At 40.0% G+C, this 26,655-nt stretch overlaps 1 protein-coding gene across 2 annotated transcripts; it reads left to right on the top strand.

The window, feature by feature from the left end:
- The first annotated feature begins 297 nt into the window (after positions 1 to 297).
- On the top strand, positions 298 to 26,655 carry GNS (glucosamine (N-acetyl)-6-sulfatase). 2 transcript variants are annotated; one of them, XM_058190402.1, is made up of 14 exons: positions 298 to 604; positions 2,056 to 2,115; positions 3,768 to 3,974; positions 4,678 to 4,743; positions 7,826 to 7,924; positions 8,619 to 8,786; positions 10,138 to 10,220; positions 11,350 to 11,468; positions 11,805 to 11,908; positions 13,662 to 13,763; positions 15,372 to 15,479; positions 15,716 to 15,826; positions 17,258 to 17,418; positions 24,496 to 26,655. In XM_058190402.1, the coding sequence occupies exons 1-14, from the start codon at positions 437 to 439 to the stop codon at positions 24,569 to 24,571; spliced, it is 1,632 nt and encodes a 543-aa protein (XP_058046385.1). In that variant the 5' UTR covers positions 298 to 436; the 3' UTR covers positions 24,572 to 26,655. The 2 variants fall into 2 exon arrangements, with proteins under 2 accessions (XP_058046385.1, XP_058046386.1); XM_058190403.1 differs by lacking the exon at positions 298 to 604 and adding an exon at positions 627 to 1,770.

Below are 26,655 nucleotides of genomic sequence, written 5' to 3'. Positions count from 1 at the left end.
GTAAAGGATTATACAGTAATACATCATTGTGCTTATGATTTATATGATTCAAAGATGAGACAAACATCCAGCCCCTAAACAGATGATGGGACTCAGCGTCTTAACACCAATGAAATCCTGACGCCGCCCTTCGGCGACCTTCCCTCGAGGAAATCCGACGGCTGAAGCGATCAGAGCCAATCACAACCGGTGCGCGGCAGCAACGCAGAGCGAGTGGGTGGACCCGGAGCGCGTTTACGGCCTTCGCGGAAGCTGCCGGAGGTCTCCAGGTCACGTGAACCTCATTTGGCTCCGTACGTCAGCCTATCAGAGGGAAGAGGAGAGGAGAAATAAGGAAGCGCGCTACGCCTCCTTGTCTCGCGACTATTCTTGCGCGGTCCGGTGCTTTAATTGCTCTCCTCTTTCCCTTCCGTTCGCGCCTGGCTCGGATGCAAGGATGGCTCGAGCCTGCCCGGTTCTGGCTCGGCCTTTGGTGTTCCTGCTGGTCCTCGGTTCCACTGCTTGGATCGGCGCTAAAGCAGGGGCAACGGGTCTCAGCGGGGAGCGGAAGCCCAATGTGGTGCTGATTCTGACAGACGACCAGGACGTCTACCTGGGGGGGATGGTAGCCTTGCTCTTGTTCTACGCGCCGTGGGGATGGGATGGGATATGGGGGGAGATGGACCCTCCGGTAGCAGGAGAAGTGAGTGCGGGTGGTTCGGAGAGTTTCCGATGCGGTAGTGGAGGATGCGCAGAAAAGCCCAGTCATCTTTGAGGGAGGGGAGAAAGCACTCTGGAACGACCTCGGTGCCCACAGAACCCGGGATGGAGTGTCCTGATAATACATCTGTGCTACTCTCTCCTTTGCATTCCTGCAGCATGCAGTGGAGGGGGCACTATGGAACCTATCTAGTTCAGAGCAAACGTGTATGAATAAGGGAAAGGGAAACGGGAGAGAACTGAAGCCACTTGGAACTTTTTAAATTCTTAGGTGGGGATATTGAGGATTGAAGTAGAGCATGGAAGCAACAGACACTCCCATTAGACTTGGTGTGTGATTGTTTCTTCATTCCATGATTTAAAAAGGGATTCAAAAGAGCCTCTTACTATACTTTAAAAACAGTTGCAGCTATAGTGGTGTGTAGACAAAATGCACACAATCCTGCATGCACCTGTAGTGGAAGCAATCAAAATAAATGTTGAGACAGTAGGAAAGTGCAAAGGCTTGGGACGTAGTTGCATCTGTTAGTCTTTAGCAGGGACTGCTCTACAATGAAGCAGCCCATTTTCAGCAGCTGATTGAGTGCTCTAAAAGGAAGGAAATTGTTTAATTTATGGGTTGTGGGCAGAAATGCTTGTGAGATTTTCTGCCTCAAGGTTTGTTGTTACATTCTTTGGGGTGTGAACAATATCTGGTTTGTAGTTCAGGTTCGGGGCTCATTGCTATTTAAAATACTAGCCGAGTCCTGAAGCAATCTTTGAATATTTCTGTGGAAACTGGAAAGACAAAAAATTCAGAATATGTATTGAATTACCCACCAGAATTGGCCGTGAATGACATTTATTTAAAATACATTTTCTAAAAAGTTTGTTTACTACATATTATTCTCATTACTAATAAATGATTGGGTGAAGCATGAGTGTTTCATATGAAAACAATATTTCAATTAAAGGTATTTTCTATTTAATATATAATTCCATTATTGTAACATGTTAATAGTATCTGCTTTGCATCTCTATGCTTGTTCCTAAGAAAGAATATCTCTGAGCAGAAATCGGATGATTTTCTATGTAAGAATTTAATATACTATAGTAATGGAATACTTTGCTTCCAATTTTGAGATTTCTGTACTAAAACAATATTGGCTGTGCAATTATAAAGTTTTATTGTTGAAGATTAAAGCATGCAACATCAAACAGTTCTGGATTAGCTGGATACGCAGATCCCCAAAATGTGCACTTGGGAAAAATTCTAACGCATGTAGTGTTATTTACTTCTTAGTAAATCTTAAGATTGTAGTCGTAAAATCTTCCTTTTTATAACGTACAGTTCTTTATATATTTCCTTTATTTCAGACACCTTTGAAAAAGACCAATGCCCTTATTGCAGAAATGGGCCTAACTTTCTCAAATGCAGTAAGTACATAGTTTGTGGTGGGTTTTGCAAAACTGATTATATAAGAAAAGACAGTCAAAGGCTGACTCAAGGCATGAATAATTAAAGTCAAGGAAAGAGCTGGCCAAAACTTTTTAAATGTTCTAACAGTTGTTATGTCCTAGTAGTCAGCTTGCTTTTAAATACAGTTACAATTTATTTCATTTGAAAAGGATATTATAGAGCCATAGAACCTCTAGAAAATATAATGAAATTACTGTGGTGCAGAATTGTCTCTAATAATTTGCTGAAGTAAAATATTGGGAAAATCTTAATTTTCTAGCTAGGCAACACCAGAGAATTCTTTGAACTATTTGTTAGGTTTGGGCATTGTCTTAATTAGACTCTCTGATTTCTGTCAATATTAAAGTTTACTTGGTAATTTTTCCTTAATTATGGACATTCTGCATGTTTTACAGTATGATAATCTGGGTGGCACTTAAGATGTTAACAAAGACTGATAGGAATTTGGTTTTCCTTTTTATGTTGGTTGGAGATATACATTGCCTTCAAATACCTTTGGCATGAATGGTGGAAGTTGTTTTTGTTCTTCCCAGAAATGTAGTCACAATGATAATGAGGGGGTCGGGAGAGGCAGTTTAGGAGGGTTTCTTATTGTTTGGCTTATGCTATCCCTCATTACTGAATGTACCCTTCCTGTTATCATCTCAAACTACTGAGAGAGATTTTTAGGTGACTTGGAGTACAAGTGTTATTATAATACAAACCCAAACAGCATTGTAAATGAGGTTGTTTAAGTCAAGTGGGAGAACATTATTCCAATCCTCAAAGTATATATATCTTCTGAGATTACCTAGAGCACTTCAGGATGTTTCAATATTTTTGAAAGAGTTTGCAATTTAGACAGTGTTTTGGTTTAGCAGTATTATTTGAAGTGCTGTGTTCTATTGCCTTTATGAAAGATGGTATTCTACAAGCCAGTTAAAATTTGGCAGCAAAAATGCTAAAATATTCCTTAAAAATGTGACACATTTGATTCTTATTTCGTGTGTTGTAAAATATTTTTGCAATAAACATCTTGTTCATTTCAGTAATGATGGAACTGCAATTGTCACTGAACTGTAATTCTATTCTTTCTTTAAATGTAAAATTAAAATAATTAAGTTATAATATCAAGCAAACTAATAAATATCAAGCAAAAAGTAATAAATAATTCTCTGGTGTTGCTTAGCTAGAAAATAAGGTTTTTCAAACATTTTACTTCAGCAAAATATTAGAGATAGCAATTCTGCACCACGGTGACTTTATCATATTTTCTAGAGTTTCTATGGCTCTATAATATCTTTTTCAAATAAAAAAAAACCATAAGTGTATTTACAAGCCAGCTAACTGACTACTAGGGCACAGTATTGTTGGAACTTTAAGACAAAAGTTCTGCCCAGCCCTTTCCACTTTTGGGATATCTGGATATTATGTCATCAAATATTTTAAAATATATTTGGATATTGTATATAGAATAATTTTAAAAAATCAATGGAAATTACTAAATCCACAACAGTAAGGCCTACAATTACCAATCTGTTAATTTGCTTGTAAAAGTTATAGACTGAAATGTAGGAATGCAGAAAATTGGTGTACTATCTAATTTCTATAATCAATTGTTTTCATGTAGTATGTCCCCAGTGCACTGTGTTGTCCTAGCAGAGCCAGCATCTTGACAGGAAAATATCCACATAATCATCATGTTGTAAATAATACTTTGGAAGGAAATTGCAGTAGCAAATCCTGGCAAAAGATTCAGGAGCCATATACCTTTCCAGCTCTACTCAAGTCTGAGTGTGGGTATCAAACATTTTTTGCTGGAAAATATTTGAATGAGGTATGTTTATATATGATATATTTTGTTTGAAATAGCCATTTTAAAAGCTTTTTGCATGTATAAAATCACTGATTGCACAAGGAGAATAGAATCTCTTTGAATTAATCTAAATATAAATATTATATATATAGAGAGAAAATCATGCTCCTGAAAATTAAGCTATAAAATTAAGAGTATATATTAATGTAATATCAATAATTTATACAGCACTTAAATACAATGGGAGTTAGTTGAATTGCCTTATTTTAAAATTTGAACAATTATATGTTGTCTAAATATTGAGAGAGTTTGTGTGGTATGTTTTATGGCATTCAGTGGAGAACGATCAGCTGCTTGTTGTTAGGAGCCTGTTTATAATTGAAATAATGGAAGGTGAGCATCAGAAGCTACCTCTCCTCAAATAAATGAGCACTACTTTTAATAGTGAAACTCTTGATTTAATCATTTGATGGTTATAGAACCTATAAACCTATAATGGATTAGGGAATTATATTAAAACTCTCAATATTTCCAACATGGATTGTGTCTTGCAATTGAAAAAAATCTACATGAAGAAAACATGCCATTTACTTTAGCTTAAAGTTTTATATTTCTTAGATATATGGTACACTCTTCAAACCTCTTCTAGGGGCTGTTGTGGATACTCTTTAAGATTTTTGCTGAGAAAATAACCTCCTTTAATAATAGATTTTTCATTTTTTAGTATGGAGCAGAGGATGCAGGAGGACTTGGCCATGTTCCTCCTGGATGGAGTTTTTGGTATGCCTTGGTAAGTATTAAAGAAGGACGTATGCTTGTCTTTTTTACATCATCATCATCATCACCATCATCATAGCCATTGTCTATCCACTGCATGATGAAGGCCTCTTCTGCATGTTTCCAATCAATACCGTTCTGAATTTTCTTTTGCAAATTGGGCCTGTAATACTTGCTGATGTAGTTGATCCATCTTGTTTTAGTTCTCTTTTGTGGACACTTTATCAAGTAGGATCCATTCTAGTGACTGCCTTGGTCCAGCTTCTATCAGTTGTTCTTGCTATGTGAACAGCCCATTTCTATTTCAATTCTTTTACTTGATGATATCATATATTTTTGTTTGTTCTCTAATCCATGTGCAGGATTTCCTATCTTGTCTTGTAATGCTAAGCATGTGTCTTTCCATGGCTCTTTACACGCCTTGTAAATTTTGTATCAATTGTGAGATTAGTGTCCATGTTTCACCAGCATATGTTAGAGCAGATAGCACACACTGATTGAAAACTTTCTCTTCAGGCATATGGGGTGATTGTTCTTGAAAAGTATACTTAGCTTACCGAATGCATGCCAACCACATTTAACACGCCATTCAATTTCCTTTATTGTATCATCTTCCATTGAGATCTGATGGCCAAAGTATATGTAGTGGTCTACTACGTCTACTACATCTAGTTCTTCTCTAGTTATAATTTTTTTCTTTCTTTTGTGAATTTATTAAACATAACCTTGCTCTTTTTCAGGTTTATTTTTAAGCAAATGGTTCTCCTGCTTCTTGTATGTGTCTTTGTAGCTCTTCTGGGTCTTGTGAAAAGAGACCAACATCACCTACAAATCTTAAGTGATTTAAATAGGCACCATTGATTTTTATTCCATCTTTTGCCCAGCTAGTTTGTGAAATACTTCTTCAAGGCAGGTTGAGAAAAGGATAGGTGATATTGTATCACCTTGTAATACACCTCGTTCTATGTTGATTTCCACTTTAAGATCATTAAAGCAAATTTTTGCCATTGTTTTTTTATATATTGGTTGTAAGTTTATGTAAGCAGTGTCGATTTGACTGAGCAATGCATTAATTATTGTTTGCTGGAATACTGAGTCAAACCTTTTCATACTCGATGAAAGCCATGCACAGAGGCATAGTGTACTCATACCTTTCAATGAATTGCTGAACAACCTGGACGTGATCCAATGTGCTGAAGCCACTTCTGAACCCTGCCTGCTCCTTTGCTGTGCATCATTTAATATTCTCAATATTCGTTTTGCTATTGCCTTGGTGAAAACCTTGCAGATGATTGAAAGAAGGCTTATTGGGTGATAATTCCTTAAATCATCTTGAGCCCTTTTCTTGTGTATAAGAATGTATTTTTTCTTCTCTGAGGCATCTCGAATATAGTTTTGCTAGTATCTTATCTAAACTCTGACCACCAGCTTTCAGCTTTTCAAGTGTAACATAGTAATTTCCTGAAACTTTGCCATTTTTCATTGATTTTATGGCACTTAATATTTCCTCCATTAGGATATCTGGCATTTCCTCTTTTGTGGATGTTGTTACTTTTGAGTAATCTTGATCTTTGTATAGCTCTAGATAGAATTTTCCAATTATTTCTAACATATCCTATCTTTTGCACACAGCCATGTTCATTTTTAATGCAAACACATCTTTCTTGTATTTATAAATTTGCATTTTGCTCTATTAATCCCTTTGGTTTTTTTCAATTGCCTTTTTCACAAGCTTCACATTAAACAGACATGTTTCTTCTTGTATATGTTTTTTTATGGTCTTGCAAAGTTCAGTGTACTCAAGTTTATTAGTGAAACGTCCGTATCTTTCATTGTCTGTTGTTTTTTCATTAAATCAATAGTTTCATGTCTTTTATATGTATATGTAGTTTTAAACAGGATGTTATTTTTTCTGGCATCCCTTAATCTGTGCCTCAGAAAGATGTGTATTAAGATGTGTATTAAGAATGGGATAATACCTATGTGTTTATTGCAGAATTATGTTATAAATAAATTTGTATATTTTGAATACTCCATGGTTTCCCAGAAATTAAGACCGATCTTATTTTCTTTTTGGTCTCAAAATAAGCACCCACTTGTCTTACCCACTTAGGTTAGGACTGTGACAGCCATGCCTCCTATGCCCTAACACCAGTTGTGCCACTGCCCGACTTCTGCGGCCACAGAACGCCATGTGGCTCATTGTGCCAGTGCTACCGCTTGCGGCAGGAGGCTATGTAGCAGGTTGTGCTGTTGCATCCCGAGCAGCTGCACCAGCATGATGAGCCTTGGGGCATTCTGTGAGTTGTGGCACTGGGGCGATGCGTCATGTGCCATCAGGCCACAAGCGGCCACAAGTGGCTGCAGAATAAGTCAGGCAGTGGCACAACCGGTGTCACGGCATAGAAGGCCTGCCTGTGGCAGTCCTAAGGCAAGCGGGTACGGGGTGCATCGGGCAATTCTAACCCCCACCTCTGCCCTAGCTTGATATTTATGCCTGTGCCTCACCCCACCTCATTCAACCAGATAGTGGGCAGGGCTTAACTAGGGCTTATTTATGGGGTAGGGCTTATATTAGATGCAGGCATGAGAATCGGGTTTTTTGGATAGGTCATATTTTTGGGAAAATATGGTATTTAAGATTTATATCTGCTATGACTTAAATTTGTTTCTTTGTAACCTAAAGAAATTATGTCAACAATAGTCTTGTGTGACAAATTCAGGCAAGATTATAAGAATTCTGATTTATTCAGATTAAGTATAATGCAAGATGCTTCCTGATTGGTAGTGCTTAATTGTTGAACCAGAAAACATCTTCCTGCAACTTCTTTTAGTGTTATCTCTGAATTAGTAGCCTTAGTTTGATTTGCTCAAAGCCAGGATAGATATTTTAGGTTGGTAAGATTTTTGACGATTAGGAGAAACAACCCTAGGTTCATAATTCAGACATAATTATGATAAACAAATTGGAAGCCAATTGGAAGGCATATATCAGAATCTGGCTCAATAAGCCAAAATTCTAAAGGATATTGGTTTTGCTCTATTATTGTCTCTTTCCCGGGCATAAACATTGTATTTTTATTTTGTTATGCTAGGAAAAAAACTCCAAATATTATAACTACACACTTTCAGTAAATGGAAAAGCACGTAGGCATGGTGCGAACTACAGCATGGATTATCTGACAGATGTACTGGTAAGAATTTTTCAACCAGTTTTAGCCTGTTTATTTGTTCTACTACTATATCGAATGTGCATAAAATGCTAACAAATTTGTTATGCACAGACTTCACAGTAGTTGATTGTACTACAGTCCCTCTAATGTTAGCCATAATATAGTTATCTATGTTAAAATGATACAGAACATTGTTTTGCTATGTAGTCCTAACATGAGATCTGTCTGGAAATAGCATATTGCTCAAATTGTTCACAGTATGATGAGAAGAATGAAATCCTCAGAGTAGATTCTTAACTCTTAAGTGCATGTCTCATTGTACTTACGAAATTATATAGGATACAAATTTGCTACACATCTCTTTTAATTCCTAGTTTTCTATAATTATTATTATTAATATTATTTTGATATCAAGGCCTTCCTGAACCTTCCCAAGGTTATCCACATCACTGTCATACTTGATTGCAGTTTTATATCGAAGATCCATAGGGACTGTTTCTCTTCTTTATACTATTTAATCCTTGAATTGCTATATTGAAGATCAGCAGTTTATTCCTTTTGCCTTGCAATTTTTTCTTTATTTCTTAGTTTGAATGCTAAACAAGACATTTAAAATAAATGTAATGGTTTGTGAATTTGAAGTATTCTCTTAGAGACACCTGGTTCTGATTCAATATGATAATGAGTAAATAAATTAATAAGCATCTGCTTTCAGGCTAATATGTCCTTGGATTTTCTGGAGTACAAATCCAGTTTTGAGCCATTTTTCATGATGATAGCAACTCCAGCACCACACTCACCTTGGATAGCTGCTCCACAGTATAAGAAGAGTTTTGAGAATGTCAGTGCTCCAAGAAATAATAACTTCAATATCCATGGAAAGGTATGGATTCTAGATCTTTTACAGATACTCCTCTTAGTATTTGCTAGATATTCTTCATGAATCCTGCTTTAATTTCATGACCTCAAAATATATGTAGAGTAAATATATGTAGTAGCAAATTTTTTAAAAAAATTCTTAGGTTTTGTTTACACTGGATATTCTCCCAGTAGAATACATGCTTTTGTCACTTCTTCATTTCATTTTTTGCCATCTGATGCATATGACTCTCTATATACTTTGTTCTTTTGTCTAATTTATTTTTAACAGCTTTGCCTACATCCTGCTATCTAGCATTCTGACACAGGTTTGTTAATCTGTATCCAAAGCATGATTCAGCTTTCTCATTTCTAAGGCAACTGTAAGGGTAGATGCTTTTAAAATGTTTTTAAAAATTGACTCTATTGCTGAGGTTTTTCGTTTATTTGAGAATATAGATAATTAAACCCAAGGTCCTATTTCAGTATATATGATTCCATTGTGAGTAAATGCAATTATTTAATTAGAATTTAAATTTACATATCTAGTTTGAAGATTATGAAATAAGATTAAGGTATTTATTAAGAAGATGATGCAAACTGTCCTGAAATTATATTTATTGTTGGATAGATTTCTCTTTAAAATATGCTGATCTGTGCGGACTTTGCAATAAAATGGGTTGTATATAGTTAGCAAACAGAGACCCGCATTTTGTTTTGTCAAAATATCAACTCCAGATTAGACTGGTGCCTTCTGATTCTAGATGAAAACGAGGGCCGTATGATGTTTCATGATATAAGCATAATGATATCTCTTAATTCTGTATTGGCTAGTGTTTTCTTTTTTCTTATTCCTCTATTCAAGGTCTTTTAGCAATATTTGGTGTTTTTGTTACTTCCTGCCTAGTAAGACCTTGCACTCAGACAATATTATTTTATTAATGAAAAATAATAATATTTAGAAATTGTAATGTTTGAGTTTAGGTTTCTTTGTAGAAGAAACGGTACAACAGCAACTGGCAAAAGACACTGTATATTTATGGAAAATTCTGGTACTCAATTTTCCTTTGGTCTTTTGAAGTATGAGGTTATTTAAGCAATAATCACTATTGAAATTGATTAAATGCCAAAACGTGGCAGCCGGTTTTTTATTTGGGAAAAGATGCTTGAAATTAATGATTACATTAAATAAATAGGCTATCTAGCTAAGGGTACCTCTTCTATATCTAATTACTGAGAGCAAGCCACACTGAATTCTGTGCCATTTATTTCTGAGTAGACTTATAAACTTTGCACGTCATTTTCAACTAGAGTTATATAATGTTGATTAAACATTAAATACATTTTTTCTCATTTTTTAAACAATGCTTTTACAGGACAAACATTGGCTTATCAGACAAGCAAAGACTCCAATGACTAATTCATCAATACAATTTCTAGATGATGCTTTTAGGAAAAGGTAGGAAACAAATTTTATAGGAATTTGTTTTTGCAAAATCGAAGAAAAGCGTATATGAAAATGCATGCCTCAGTTTGTTGCTTTGATACAGAAATTAGCTTTAGAAAGTATAACGCTAATAGTACTTTAGAAAAGCAATCATAATAATAGCAATTGCACTTAGACTTATACTGGTAGTCCTTGATGTATGACCACAATTGAGTGCAAAATTTATCTTGCTAAATGAGAAATTTGTTAAATGAGTTTGCCCCATGTTATGACTTTTCTTACAACATTTGTTAAGTGAATCATTGGAGTTGTTAAATTAGTAACATGGTTGTTAAGTGAATCTGACTTCCCCATTGACTTTGCTTGTCAGTAAGTTGCAATAAGGGATCACATGACCCCAGGACACTGCAACCATCATAAATGTGAGTCAGTTGTCAAGCATCCGAATGTAAATCAGGTGACCATGGCGATGCTGCAGTGGTCATAAATGTGAAAAATAATAAGTCACTTTATTCAGTGCTGTTGCAACTTTGAACAGTCACTAAATGAATTGTTGTAAGTTGAGGACCAGCTATATACCACTTCACAGTGCTTTACAGCCTTCACTAAGCGGTTTAGAGTCAGCATCTTTCCCTCAACAATCTGAGTCCTCATTTTACCAACCTTGGAAGGATGGAAGGCCGAATCAACCTTGAGCCAGTGAGAATCAAACTGCCAAAATGCTGGCAATCAGCAGTCAGCAGAAGTAGCCTGCAGTACTGCATTCTAACCATTGCGCCACCACGGCTCATCCACCCTGACTTTACAAAATAATTATAATGATTTGCTTACTTCCATTGATGGAAGAACTAAATAGTGAAATGTGGCAGCATGTGCTAATATGTCACTTTTTAGCAGTAAGTAAAACATTCTTCTAAGTTTCACATGAGTACTCTTACAATTGAGCCAATCAAGTAATTAAAAAACAAAACAAAATCCAGAGGAATCTTTGCCCAGCAAAGGTGACAATAGTTACTTGACTTAAATAAATCATATCTTTGTAGAATGTGTGAAATAAATGTCTTCTGTGAGATAAATGTCTTCTGTGAGATTCTGTTAAAAATTTGTGTATTTTGACCTGAACAATCCTGTCTATATGCAGATGGCAAACACTTCTGTCAGTGGATGATCTAATAGAAAAACTTGTAAAGAAGCTGCAGTTTCTAAGAGAGCTGGATAATACATATATTTTTTACACATCAGACAATGGATTTCATACAGGTAATATATATATTTATAAAATACTCCTAGAATTAAAAAGTTCCAGGTATGAATTTGGAAAACTTTAGAAAAAATGTGATTTCTGGGAAGAGAAATAATACAGATTCATTGGACATCATTTATTTCAACTTAGATGATCATATATGCTCCTCAGAAATTCTCATTTAGAAACTCTACATTTCAAGCCAACAGATGAGCAGTTAATCGAAAATATTTCATGAAGATCAGATAAAGTAGAATAGTAGTTTGCAAACCAATCTCTGAAGAAAGAAACATTCTGCTTCAGAATTTCTTGAAAATTGTGAGTGATAGAATTTCTGCTCTTTATATTTATAGGCCAGTTTTCTTTGCCTATTGACAAACGGCAGCTATATGAATTTGATATTAAAGTTCCATTGCTTGTTCGAGGGCCAGGAATAAAACCCAACCAGACAAACAAGGTATATTTTCCCTTGAGAACAACACTGTATAACATTTAGAGTATGAATTATATGTTGAGTATAATTAATAAGAATGTAAGATATTTTGGATAGAAATAGGCTGTGTAAGAAGAGGTATGTAATAAAACTATGTACATGTGTAGGTAAAGTAATCGAATACTATTTGTTTCTGAATCTGCTTGGTAAAAAGCAGAAGTTACATTTATTTTAATACCCGAGATATTTTTAAAAAGTTGTTCTAAAGCCTCTTATCTAGTCTTTGGAAGCATTTATTACTCACATAGGTGGCTAGATAAGTTTTCTATTTGCAAGCCAGGCTTATATGTATTATTGCTATAAGAGATGAATGGTATGAGCAAAGAACCCCCTAAAATTGTAAAAAAAATTGTTGAACACCACTCTCCCATTAATAAAATGAATCATTTTATTGAGGTTGGGTTTGGATAAGAAATGCACATAATGATATATATCATATGGGACTAGTTTCTTTACCTCTTTTTCTTTCTCTCACTCTTGCTTCTTATATATTTTGTGTACACTGGAATGAATCTACTTTCTAAATCCATAGTTTTATGATTAAGAATGGGAAAAGGTTAGGCTAACCTTTTAGTTGAATTATTACATAACTATTCTGTTTATTATAAAATGGAATGTTCACATAATGAATAATAATAATAATAATGTTTTAATTTGTATACCGCCCTTCTCCCGAAGGACTTAGGGCGGTGAACAGGCAAATAAAATACAAACAGAAACATACACCATAATTAAAACAACTTTAAGCCATTTCATGTGTGCGCCACTATGTTATCAAAAATTGGTAAGGCATACCCATAATCCAGAAATCATGCAATATTTGTGGGACCACAACAACATTTTCTAAATTGAGATTCTCAAGAGATAACTAAAATTTAGAGAATATTGGCATTCTCACCTGAAATTTAAGAGACTATGGTCAGAAACCACAAATCTCGCAAAACATATATTTTATCACCTACAATAACCTGAGTTGCTAGTGATCCCAGGAGAATATACTGGGAGCCATTGTTTTCTATGCTTAGAAACAAAATAACTTGTCTATTTAGTCCAGGGATGGGCTTCAAAAATTTTAGCAAGGGGTTCTCTGCCCATTTGCTGGGTGGGCATGGCCTAATCGGCCTCCTGCACCACCAGGGGGATGGGTGTTTTTGGCCTCCCTGGGCTCCGGAGGCTTTCGTCGAGCCTCCAGGGGGGCAAAAACAGCCTTCCCAGGTTCTGGAGGCCCTCTGGAGACTGGAAACAGGCTCGTTTCCAGCCTTCCCGAACTTCCAGTAGGCCCACTTTTCGCCCTCCCCAAGCCTCCATGTGCACCCTGCACTTACCTGCATCCAAAACGGTTTGTGTGGGGACTCCTGGGAGGGGTGGGGTGGGGTGGGCGGGGCCAGCCAGGAGTGGGATTTGGGGGTTCTCCGAATTGCACAGAATCTTAGCTAGAGGTTCTCTCAAACCCCTGTGAATCCCCAGTAGCCGACCCCTGATTTAATCCCAGGTGACCAGTTATCGGGTCTTAAATTAAACTGAGAGTATCTTCTGAGATTGAATTTTAGGTGGTGATTATATAAGTAAATAGCAAATGGAAGCAGGCAGTTATGCTTCAGTTTTGTTACTTCTGCAGTTTTGGCAATTTCTAATTCCAGTTTTATGACATTCTGTAAATCTGTAACACTCTAATTGTTTCAGTTGGAAAATCTGTAATATTTTTCTTGCTTTCTAGATGCTTGTAGTGAATATTGATTTAGGTCCTACTATATTAGATATTGCAGGCTATGATCTGAATAAAACCCAGATGGATGGAATGTCATTGTTACCATTGTTGGTAAGTGCACAAATTAGATACCGGTATTTATTTTGGAAATTGCTCTAAGGGTTCCCTAGTGTAACAATAAATTTCTTTATTTTCACACATATTTTTCTGTCAGTGCTAGTAGGAATGAATTGCTTTACAGCTTGAAGCAGTATACTTCAGATACAGAAAGGATAGTTTCTGTTTAAACTGAGCAGGTTTGAGGTAATGCAAAACAGCTTTCTATGAGATCTTGGAAAACTAAGATGAGCACTGTGAGTTTGAGAAACCTGGTCAAGATGAACAAAATGCCTCATGTTCCTGTGCACAGTTAAGCAGGGTGAGATCATCTGAAAATAAATGTATTTGTGTTGTGTCTGCGCCCCCCGAGCTGGGCCCCCTGCCGGAAAGTGAGGGGGAAGGACCATCAGGACTTACCTCTGGAGCACCAGCTTCCCTGGCTCAGTTCCAGGAGCCAGAGGCAGGCCAGGAGAAGGCGATAAAGAGGCCTCCGTCCCCTGACTCTTTCTCCCGCCAGGCCACGCCTCCAGACCTGGCTGATGACAATCAGGCTTGGCTGGACCCTAGGTTTCGTAGGCAGGAGAGGCGGGAACAACAGAAGCAGGGGTGGGGCAGGCCTAGGAAGTGCTGAGTCATGGAGCCACACCCCACAGGATATAAAAGCAGCAAGGGCTGCTATACCACTTCGTGGCGAGCAAATCAACTGCTTTGAGGGAGAGAACTAGAGCTGAAGTCCTGTTTGTTCCTGGTTTCCTGGCTGACTCATCGGCATCAAGGGATAGAATAGAATAGAATAGAATAGAATAGAATAGAATAGAATAGAATAGAATAGAATAGAATAGAATAGAATAGAATTTTTTATTGGCCAAGTGTGATTGGACACTCAAGGAATTTGTCTTGGTGCAGATGCTCTCAGTGTACATAAAAGAAAAGATACATTCATCAAGGTACAACATTTACAACACAATTGATGGTCAATATATCAATATAAATCATAAGGATTGCCAGCAACAAAGTTACAGTCATACAGTCATAAGTGGAAAGAGATTGGTGATGGGAACGATGAGAAGATTAATAGTAGTGCAGATTTAATAAATAGTTTGACAGTGTTGAGGGAATTATTTGTTTAGCAGAGTGGTGGCCTTCGGGAAAAAACTGTTCTTGTGTCTAGTTGTTCTGGTGTGCAGTGCTCTCTAGCGTTGTTTTGAGGGTAGGAGTTGAAGCAGTTTATGTCCTGGATGTGAGGGATCTGTAAATATTTTCACGGCCCTCTTCTTGATTCGTGCAGTATATACAAATAACAGAGACACTTGGCAGACGCTCGCTAATTTGCTGCTAGAGCTGATAGTTGCCGGCTAATTAAGTCATCGCTCGTGTCTCCCGGACTGAGGCGAGGGGGACAGAACAATTTGTCACTAGTTGTGTTTTTGATGGTGTTACATATTGGAAAAAGACAACAGTTGTTCATCATGAAATTATTGAGAGGGTCCTCATTTGTTGAGTTTATTTCTATTCTAAGATTGTTTTATTGATTAGAAATAGATTGGTTACAGATTAGACAGTCTCTGAGCCTGTAAAAAGCAATAATTCCCAGTTTTGTTAATCCTTTCTTTGTTATAGGGAGGAGAAATAAACAAGACCTGGAGATCAGATGTTTTGGTTGAATACCAAGGAGAAGGACATAACAGCAGTGATCCTACTTGTCCTGCCCTTGGACCTGGTGTTACTGTATGTAATGTTGAAAACATTCCCTTTAGAATCCTTCATACTCTAAACTTAGAGGGAGATGGCTGTATATGGAAATACCTAGTAGTCAAATGTTGGCTGAAAACAGGGAATAGTAAAATTTAATTTGGATGTCATTTTTGGAGGTTTCTGGGGCGGACCCAAAGGTATATACATTTCAGTGCTCTATACCATTTGAATGACTTTAAAATTATTCTAACACTTAGCTATTTTTATAGCACTGTTTTCCAGACTGTGTTTGTGAAGATGCATATAACAATACTTACGCATGTGTACGGACGCTATCAACTAAATGGAATCTGCAATATTGTGAATTTGATGACCGTGAGGTAATCTTGTCTTTGTTTTTGTAATTCCATGTTAATGGTAGTCCTTATGAAAATATAATACTTCTATAATTAACAATGATTTGAATTAAGCCTTTTAAAACTGCTAAAACACATGCAGAAAAAAATCAGGATGTTTCTATAAGATCTCTTATTCATTTACATATGTAATCATAAGATGTATTTTGGAGCTTACTATAATAAAGCAGCTACAAAGATTTCTAAGTCTTATTTGGATTTATAATAGGTATTTATTTTAATATTGTGAAGTAGCAGTAGCCATTTCTAAAAGGATACTATATATTCCAGACGTTTTTAAGCTCTATTTCTTTAAAACACTAGCATCCATTGAAAAAGTTGTTCTCTGTGTTTCAAAACTAATGTCAACATTTTGTCTCAAGAAGTTTATAAAATGCAGTAATTTGCTTTCACAAGCTGAACCTAGAGATATACCAGAAAGACATTTTATGAGCAAAGAGAATTGTCTAATTCTCTTCTAGCAAATAATTCCATATTTATATTCTTATTACACTTTATATCCAATTCCCTCTTACAAAAATTTACTTACAGCCATGTATCATTCTAATATTTATCATAGATTTAAATGTTAGTAATATATTATATTGCTGCAATATTCTATTATGTTGTCATATATTTTAGATAGCATAGACAACAGACTATACATTTCCCACATAATTTTGAAAACCTGTAATGATTACCAACATTAGCAGCAAACACTTTTGACAGACGTCTGTTCTGATTTAACAGCTAGTTTCTTTATAGCTGAGGGAAGATTGAGATTAGCATGTGTAATCTACATAGGCAGCTTCCATTATAATCTTACTGTGGATGTTATCAATAATGGAGACAGCATATTTATGGCAATGATAAATTTAAGATTACAATGAAAAATTAAATTTCAGCTCTTTCCTGAAGAAATGCAGTTTCAAACCTCTGCTTAGCATTTTCAGAGGGCCTGGAGTTGCTACCCTGTGGGTAGGAGAACAGCTGTGTCAGCCACCCTTATTGTATGCACAGCATGGTTTTAATGTTACATGAATTCATTGTTTTGACAGAAGTGATGTGTATTATTTTGGTATCTTAAGTGTATTAAGTTTATTTATTTATTAGGGCTGTGCGTGCTTTAAAAATTATTCAGGAAAAGCATTTTGAACCTTACTTTTTTGGGTCTTCTGTGTCTCCAATACCTTTGAGTGAATGAATACCTTTAATGAATAAATTAACATTTAGATGATTTTTAACTTCTAATCAGATCCAAGGCTAGGCTTTCCATTCATCCAAGAAAAAAAATCTGGTTGAATTGAGTGAACAATTTCATTAAGGTGCTAGAACTCGGAAGAAACTTCAGTCACAATGATTTGTCGGATGAATTAAGTACGTATTTCTAATAGCATTGCTTTTGCTTTCATGAAGGTGTTTGTTGAAGTTTACAACCTGACTGCAGACCCACACCAGATTACTAATATTGCAAAAACAATAGATCAAGAAATTTTAGAAAAAATGAATTATCGGCTAATGATGCTACAGTCCTGCGCTGGAGCAACATGTCGCACACCAGGAGTTTTTGATCCAGGGTAAATATGCTCCTTCAGTTATTATGTTCAGTATCATCAATATGCTGCTGATGCTCTGTTGTACATATCAACCACAGGCCAGCCAAGTATTCCTGTTAAGTTCATGATCAAATGCATGGAGGTTATGAAAGTGGGGGAGGAACAGGCTGAAATTCAACCCTGATAAGGCAGACTCACTGGGCTCTTGGTTTTTCTGATATGAGGGATTTAACATCTTTAGTTCTGAATGTGAGTGGACTTCTGTAAATAAAACTGCTGTGCATTTTGGAAGTTTTCCTGGATTCTCTGCTTCTACTCGGAGCAGCTTGTGGCCAGGAAGTCTTTGCCAGATTTATCAGGTACACCTATTTAAGCCCTTCTTGAAAAGTACTCAGAAGCTGCAGTTGATCCAAAATGTGTCTGTACAAGCAATTATGGGTGTGCCTTAATAGACACCTCTGCTGCATGAGCATGCTAGTTACCAATGTTCTTCCAAATGAGATTCATGGTGTTGGCTGTGAACTATAAAACCCATAGCCTGGTTACTTGAGGGACTGCCTCAAGATTGCCTGTCTTGAACGTTCCAACAGGGTTGACAAGTTGTGGGTGTTTTTGATACAATGTCACCTGATGGTTGCAGGAAGCATGTCTTCTCTATTGTGGCATCCGCCCTCTATGATGGCGGAGAGGCCATCATCTCTACAAAGCTTCATGTTGTTCTGGCCATACTGCCCTTAATCAAGCCTTGAAGACTTGGTTCTTGATCCAAGCGAATTTGGGATGATAAGGGGTTTTCATGCCTTTTTACTATTGAGCCTTATTTGCTTTGGATTTTGGCATTTTTATTTTCTCTTACTCTCCTAATGGGGATTTGGAGAGCAAGCTGGTAAGCTGTCCAGAGATATATGAATTGGGTGGCTCTATACATTTGATTAAATAAACACACTTTGCCTCTCTTGCTGCATGTGCACACAGCTATAAACATTTACAGATCAAAAGCCCTGTAAATGGGGCATCTGGCTATTTTTTGCATTAAATGAATCCTTCATTTAATGGACCGCATTCTGCTATGTGTAGCATTTTGTTAATTTTAGGGGATTTGATTTTTTTGAGTGGGGGGTGATATTGTACTTTTCTATAATACATGTTTTCCCCCCCAAGTTTCTCTTTATTTATTTTTTATTTCTTAATCGCATTTGTATACCGCCCTTCTCCCGAAGGACTCAGGGCGGTTCACAGCCAATTAAAAATACAATAAATACACATTAAAAACAGACTAAAATTTATATAGTGGCCAAAATATTAAAAAACTAAATAATACAAAAACTAAAACCCATTTAAAATTACTTATTCAGGCTAGCCCAGCTCGATGGAATAAAAGAGTCTTCAGCTCACGGTGGAAGGTCCGAAGGTCGGGGAGTTGGCGAAGCCCCGGAGGCAGCTTATTCCACAGGGCAGGAGCCCCCACAGAGAAGGCCCTACTCCTGGGGGTCGCCAGTCGACATTATTTCACTCACAAGGAGGCCCTCCCTGTGGGAGCGCACAGGTCGGTGGGAGGCTGTTTGTGGCAGTAGGCGGTCCCGTAAATAGCCCGGTCCTAAGCCATGGAGTACTTTAAAGATGGTAACCAACACCTTGAATTGCACCCGAAAGACCACCGGGAGCCAGTGCAGCCCGCGCAGGAGAGGTGTTATATGGGAGCCACGAGGTGCTCCCTCTATCACCCGCGCGGCCGCATTCTGGACCAGTTGGAGCTTCTGGGTGCTCTTCAAGGGAAGCCCCATGTAGAGAGCATTGCAGTAGTCCAGGAGAGATGTAACGAGGGCATGGGTGACTGTGCACAGAGCAACCCAGTCCAGAAAGGGACGCAACTGGCGGATCAGGCGAACCTGATAAAAAGCCCCCCTGGCGACAGCCATCAAATGATCTTCAAGAGACAGCCGTGCATCCAGGAGGACGCCTAAGTTGCATACCCTCTCTGTGGGGGCCAACGACTCTCCCCCAACAGTCAGCAATGGAGTAAGCTGGCTGTACCGGGAAGCCGGCATCCACAGCCACTCGGTCTTCGAGAGATTGAGCTGACATCTGTTCCTCCCCATCCAGACCCGTACGGCTTCCAGACACCAGGACATTACATCAACGGCCTCGTTGGGGTGGCCTGGGGTGGATATGTACAGCTGGGTGTCATCAGCGTACAGATGACATTGCACCCCAAAGCCACGGATGATCTCACCCAGCGGCTTCATATAGATGTTGAACAGAAGAGGCGAGAGGACCGACCCCTGTGGCACCCCACATAGGAGGCGCCTCGGCATCGACCTCTGCCCTCCTGCCAACACCGTCTGCGACTGGTCGGAGAGATAGGAGGAGAACCACCGATAAACGGTGCCCCCCACTCCCAGCCCCCCGAGCCGTCGCAGCAGGATACCATGGTCGATGGTATCAAAAGCCACCGAGAGATCTAATAGGACTAGGACAGAGGAACAACCCCTGTCCTGAGCCCTCCAGAGATCATCAACCAACGCGACCAAGGCCGTCTCTGTACTGTAACCAGGCTGGAAGCTGGATTGGTACGGGTCTAGATAGATAGTTTCATCAGGTACTGAGGGAACTGTTGTGCGACCACACTCTCAACAACCTTCACCGTGAAGCAAAGGTTTGAGACAGGATGATAATTAGATAAAATGGCTGGATCCAGGGAAGGCTTCTTGAGGAGGGGCCTCACTACCGCCTCTTTCAAGGCGGAAGAAAAAACACCCTCCATCAAAGAAGCACTAACAATTCCCCAAAGCCAGCCACGTGTAACCTCCCGGGTGGCCAGCACCAACCAGGAGGGACATGGGTCCAATAAACATGTGGTCGCATTCAGCCCCCCCAGTATCCTGTCCATGTCCTCAAGAGTCACAGAATCGAACTCAATCCAGATGGAAAGATCAAGACCAGCCTCCGCCATCTCACCTGGCCCTACCCAATCTGCATCCAACCCTTCCCGAATCTGAGCGATTTTATCTTGCAGATACTGTACAAACTCCTCAGCTCATCCCTGCAGGGGGTCTTCCAACGCTCCCTGATGAATAAGGGAGCGGGTTACCCGAAACAGGGCGGCTGGGCGATTATCTGCAGACTCCCATTTTGACACCTTTATCATACTCCCATTTTGACACCTTCATCGCCACCAGATAGGTCTGAATTTGAGACCGCACTAGTGTCCGGTCAGATTCGGAGCGGGTGGCCCTCCAATTACTCTCCAGGCGTCTTTTCCGGCACTTCATCTCTCTCAGCTCCTCGGAATACCAAGGAGCTAATCGAGAGCAGCGCCGTGTCAGAGGCTGCAAAGGCACGATCCGACCCAGAGCCCCTGCCGCCGCCCCTTCCCAGGTAGTGACAAGGTCCCCAGTCGAGCCGCGGGCCAAGTCCTCAGGTAGCGGCCCAAGCTCCATCTGGAACCTCTCTGGGTCCATCAGGCGCCTGGGACAGAACCAGCGAACCGGTCCCGTCTCCCTGCAGTGAGGGTCGGCGGTTTGAAAGTCAAGTTGAAGGAGAGAATGATCCGACCATGACAAGGGTTTGATAACTATATCCCCTAGTTCCAGATCATTCAACCACTGTCCAGAGACGAAAATCAAGTCCAGAGTGTTTACCCCGATGTGAGTGGGACCTGTCACTAACTGGGTCAGGTCCAGGGCCGTCATGGAAGCCATGAACTCCCGAGCTGCTATGGACTCCTCACCCACCGATGGCAGGTTGAAATCCCCCATGACCATAAGTCTGGGGGTCTCAACCGCCATCCCAGCGATTACATCCAGCAGCTCGGGCACGGCTGCTGTCACGTAGCAAGGAGCCAGGTACGTGATCAGCAAGCCCACCTGCCTCCCCAGGCCCCACTTCACAAAGAGGGATTCACATCCGGCTATCTGTGGTACAGTGGTCTCCCTTGGCTCTAAACTCTCATTAATAACAACCGCCACCCCACCCCTACCCTGGGCCCTCGGCTGATTTATTTATTTATTTATTTATTTATTTATTTAGTTAATCACATTTTTATACCGCCCTATCTCCCAAGGGACTCAGGGCGGTTTACAGCCTATTAAAACACAAATACACAAATATAAATACAAGATAAAACATTGATTAAAAAACTTATTAAATAAGGCCGAATTTAAAATTTATAAAACAAAATAATAAAACCCCATTAAAAACTAAATTAAAACTAAAATCCTAGCCCAGTCCTGCGCAAATAAATAGATGTGTCTTAAGCTCGCGGCGAAAGGTTCGAAGGTCGGAAAGTTGACGGAGTCCCGGGGGAAGTTCATTCCAGAGGGTGGGAGCCCCCACAGAGAAGGCCCTTCCCCTGGGTGTCGCCAGTCAGCACTGCCTGGCGGACGGCACCCCAAGGAGTCTCTCCCTGTGAGAGCGCACGGGTCCGTGGGAGACAGTCGGTGGCAGCAGATGGTCCCGTAAGTAACCCAGCCCTAAGCCATGGAGCGCTTTGAAGATGGTTACCAAAACCTTGAAGCGCACCCGGAAAGCCACAGGTAGCCAGTGCAGTCTGCGGAGGAGCGGTGTCACATGGGAGCCACGAGGGGCTCCTTCTATCACCCGCGCAGCGCATTCTGGACTAACTGGAGCCTCCGGGTGCTCCTCAAGGGAAGCCCCATGTAGAGAGCATTGCAGTAATCCAGGCGAGATGTCACGAGAGCATGAGTGACTGTGCATAAGGCATCCCGGTCTAGGAATGGGCGCAACTGGCGAACCAGGCGAACCTGGTAAAAAGCTGTCCTGGAGACGGCCGTCAAATGATCTTCAAAAGACAGCCGTCCATCCAGGAGAAAGCCCAAGTTGCACACCCTTTCCATTGGGGCCAATGACTCGCCCCCAACAGTCAGCCGTGGCTGCAGCTGACTGTACCAGGGTGCCGGCATCCATAGCCACTCTGTCTTGGAGGGATTGAGCTTTAGCCTGTTTCTCCCCATCCAGACCCGTACGGCCTCCAGACACCGGGACAACATTTCGACAGCTTCGTTGGGGTGGCCCGGTGTGGAAAAGTACAGCTGAGTATCATCAGCGTACAGTTGATACCTCACACCGAAACCACTGATAATCTCACCCAGCGGCTTCATATAGATGTTGAACAGGAGGGGCGAGAGAATCGACCCCTGTGGCACCCCACAAGTGAGGTGTCTCGGGGTCGACCTCTGCCCTCCTGTCAACACCGTCTGCGACCGGTCAGAGAGATAGGAGGAGAACCACCGATAAACAGTGCCTCCCACTCCCAGTCCCTCCAACCGGTGCAGCAGGATACCATGGTCGATGGTATCAAAAGCCGCTGAGAGGTCTAATAGGACCAAGGCAGAGGAATAACCCCTATCCTTGGCCCTCCAGAGATCATCAACCAACGCGACCAAAGCCATCTCCGTGCTGTATCTGGGCCGGAAGCCGGACTGGAACGGGTCTAGATAGACAGTTTCATCCAGGTACTGGGGTTCCCAGTTCCTAGTTCTTCAGCCGTGCCGTGGGCCAGACCCTCAGGAAACAGCCCAAGATCCGTCCAGAACCTCTCCGGGTCCATCAGGCGCCTGGGACGGAACCAATGTATTGGTCCCGTCTCCCTGCGGTGTTGAGTGGCGGTCAGAAAGTCTAGACGAAGGAGAGAGTGATCTGACCATGACAAAGGTTCAATGACTAAATCTCTCAAGTCCAGATCCTTCAACCACTGTCCAGAGATAAAAATCAAGTCCAGCGTGCCACCCCCAATGTGAGTGGGACCATCGACTACTTGAGTCAGGTCCAAAGCCGTCATGGAAGCCATGAACTCCCGAGCTGCTGTCGATGACATGCCAGTCGATGGCAAGTTAAAGTCCCCCATAACCATGAGTCTGGGGGTCTCAACCGCCACTCCAGCAAGCAACTCCAGGAGCTCGGGCAGGGCTGCTGTCACGCAACAAGGAGCCAGGTACGTGACTAGCAAGCCCATCTGGACACCTATGACCCCACCTCACAAAGAGGGATTCACAGCCGGCAATCTGAGGTACAGTGGTCTCCCTCGGCTCTAGACTCTCTTTAATAACAACCGCCACCCCCCCACCCCTACCTTGGGCCCTCGGTTGATGAAATGCTCGGAAACCCGGTGGGCACATTTCAACCAAGAGCACGCCCCCTTCTGTGCCCAACCAGGTTTCCGTAACGCCCATAAGGTCCGCGGAACCCCCCTGAATAAGATCACGAACTAGGGGGGCCTTGTTAACCACGGACTGTGCGTTGCACAACATCAACCGGAGGCCCAGGTTCTGCGGGTCTTGACCATCCAGGGAACGGGAGAAGTCTGAGGGATCGGGGCGCGTGATCGCCTTCAAACATCGAGCACGCGCCCCCAAAAGTCGATACGATCCCTCACTTCCACCATATCTGCCCCTCCCACTTACCGTGCAAATAGGACCACCCTCACCAAAAGGAACGCCATCCTCCCCCATAACCTTTGAACCTATGGAATAAAGCCGCGAGCACATGCAGGAACTGTCCCCCCCCGGACGGGTTTCCCCCAGCACCTGCCCTAACCCTCCCTCCCCTTAAAAATTCCCTATCTAAAAATCCCCAAAGGCTCTTTCTCGACACATGCCACCTCTGTGGGTCCCAAGACCCGTCATTGAGGCCGGCCCTAGGTAATGAAGCGGGCACTCCTGCGAGGCAGGGGCACCTCGCAGGCGCAAGAGTTCATGTACAGAGTATGATGAAATGCACGGAAACCTGGTGGGCACATTTCCACCAGGGGAACTCCCCCTTCCGTGCCCAACCAGGTCTTGACTCTTGGTGATTGCCTGACTTAATAGTTTCGGTTTTCTTGCCAATGTTTTCAGTAGTTTGCCATTGCCTCCTTCGGATGGCTAAGAAAGAGTGACTGGTCCAAGGTCACCCCACTGGCTTTATGCCTTAAGGCAAGACTAGGATTTGTGGTCTTCCAGGTTCTAAGCCCAGTATTTTTAATTACTACACTACGGTACATTTGAATTCAGAACTCAAGAGATTTGGTAATGCACATTTCTGAGATTTTTTTAACGTGTGAGACCTTTTCTTACATTTGTTTCCCTTTTTTTCCTTTAGGTATAAATTCAACCCACATCTGATGTTTGGCAACCAAGAACTTCAGACTCGCAGACTTCTTGCACCTTCCCTGTAGCTGAACTTGCCACCTTGTTTGTTGCCAACTCAATTTCTTTGAAATGACTGCAGAAAACTACTTAATCCTTTCTGACATCGAGATATTAGATCAGCTGATGTTGCTGGTTAAACAATCTCTGGCCATGTGTTAGTGACGTGATCTGCCCCGTCTACTCAAATTTGATTGCCACACAAATGTTTCATCTGAAGTTAAATATTAATTTGGGATGTGAATCTGAATGTCCTTTTTTGGTTTTGTTATATACACAGAGGTTAGGACTACTGTTTCCTATGTACAACCACTGCCTAACAGCTTTTTAAAAGATACAGTGTGCATCTCAGTACTGCTTCCATTCTGAATCTGATGAATTAAATTAAGCAGGTTAGTTGCCATTTGTTTTCTCTCCTATTTTTCAGGGTTCACTTGGATCACTGGCTAGAATTTGTGTGTCTTGATATTATATGTGTTTTTACCTACAGAATCAGCTCAGTATTTTAAACCAGAATTAAACCATTAAATGAGAATCCTCCCACCCCCAACTGTGTTTTCTGCTTGACATGTACACTGAAATAGTAGAAGTCCTACAAAGTTACCAGTATAAGGCATGCCACTCTGAATATTTCAACTGGAACTTGGGTCAATAGTTAGAACAAGTATCCTTAGATGCAATAACTAAAATGAAAATTGCATTACATCGGTGCAGAAATTCCTTTTAGGGCAGTTTTTTTCACTGATACATTTGCATCTAAATCTAAGAATGGCTATTACATGGCTAAGCACGTTTGTATTCTACACTTGTAATGCAATGTATTTTTGCACTGGGTAGTTCTTAAGAAAAAGCCTTCACAAAAGCTGGTCACTGCATAAGACTAGGAGCTTTCTGAATGGATTTCTTGCAAATCACATGGAATCTGTCCTGGGCAAAGCAGAGTCAAAGGCTAGCTGTTTCTCAAAAGAAAACTTGCATCTTTATGACAATCTGTTAAAAAGGATATGACTCTTATAGTGGATAGATAATTTGAAATAAGATTGCTTCTTTTTATAACTTATAAAAGCTGTTATGACAGTTTCTGTCTGAAGGGAGTAAGTAAATAGCAAGATAACAGCAAATTACTTTGAAATAGACTATGGAACATTTGATCAGAATTGCAGCTCCTCCTCTAAGTGCCATTTATCTCCATGCTCATTTTTGGGTGAATCTTGTGATTTGATTTATTGCAGCTGAACATGTTCAAGTTGTTGAAAAAATATCTTTCATCAGTTTAGAGATTGTTAAGGATCAAAATCAAACAATATATGGAAAACTGACCTGATGTTGGATCCAATCTTATGCCTTAAGATATAATAACTGAAAACAAAGGCACACATTATTCATGTCCCCAAGTTATTTCAACATGTAGGAATGTCAACTATGACCAAGTCAGTTTTAATATTCTCAAGAAAGTGATTAAATTTCTTATGTGATTGATACCTAGCATACACTTGAGGTATTTCAGGTTTATGCCTAGCAAAATATTTAAGATTATTTTTATGCCTGGGTCAGAACATAGTTGTAATATTTTGTCTTCCCTTCATACTATAATACTAATCATGAAAAAGCAGTGCAAAACCTAGAACAGAAATTCAGTATTGAACTGTTCCTTACATTAATCTTGTTTTTCTTATGTACAACTATTATTCACCTGTATATTTTTCACATTTGGTTAATGCGCTCGTAAACCACTTCTAAATTAATTAATAGTGTAGGGAGAAATCAGGAGTTAGGCATAGTTAACATACTGTGAAATATTTATAGTTTTTCTTTCCTATTAAATGGTTTTACCTCACAACAGATCAATTTGCACCTCAAAATGTTAACTGATTTAGATATGATGAAAATTACATATAGTTGCAACTTCACTATGAAAATAAAATTTTGGAAGATTTCAAGTTGTTTCCAAAGAATATGTACAGAAAAATATATATTTGGATTTACAAACCACCTGAGCTTGAATGAGAAATAGCATTATTTCCTTGTAATAGCTACTCAACATTTATCTTCCTGTGCCCTTGATTTAATCATTTTAACAAAAAACAAAAATTATAACATACAGTGCATTGTT

This window comes from Ahaetulla prasina, chromosome 7, assembly GCF_028640845.1.
Source record: "Ahaetulla prasina isolate Xishuangbanna chromosome 7, ASM2864084v1, whole genome shotgun sequence".
NCBI classification, from domain to species: domain Eukaryota; kingdom Metazoa; phylum Chordata; class Lepidosauria; order Squamata; family Colubridae; genus Ahaetulla; species Ahaetulla prasina.
This window is presented reverse-complemented; position numbering and strand designations above follow the sequence as displayed.

What these genes read in the sequence shown, in the direction of transcription:
- GNS (XM_058190402.1), top strand. Translation starts at nt 437, where the DNA reads ATGGCTCGAGCCTGCCCGGTTCTGGCTCGGCCTTTGGTGTTCCTGCTG. An exon ending in ATTATCTGACAGATGTACTG is followed by an intron (nt 7,925 to 8,618) that starts GTAAGAATTTTT and finishes ATCTGCTTTCAG; the next exon opens with GCTAATATGTCCTTGGATTT. An exon ending in AGACAATGGATTTCATACAG is followed by an intron (nt 11,469 to 11,804) that starts GTAATATATATA and finishes TTATATTTATAG; the next exon opens with GCCAGTTTTCTTTGCCTATT.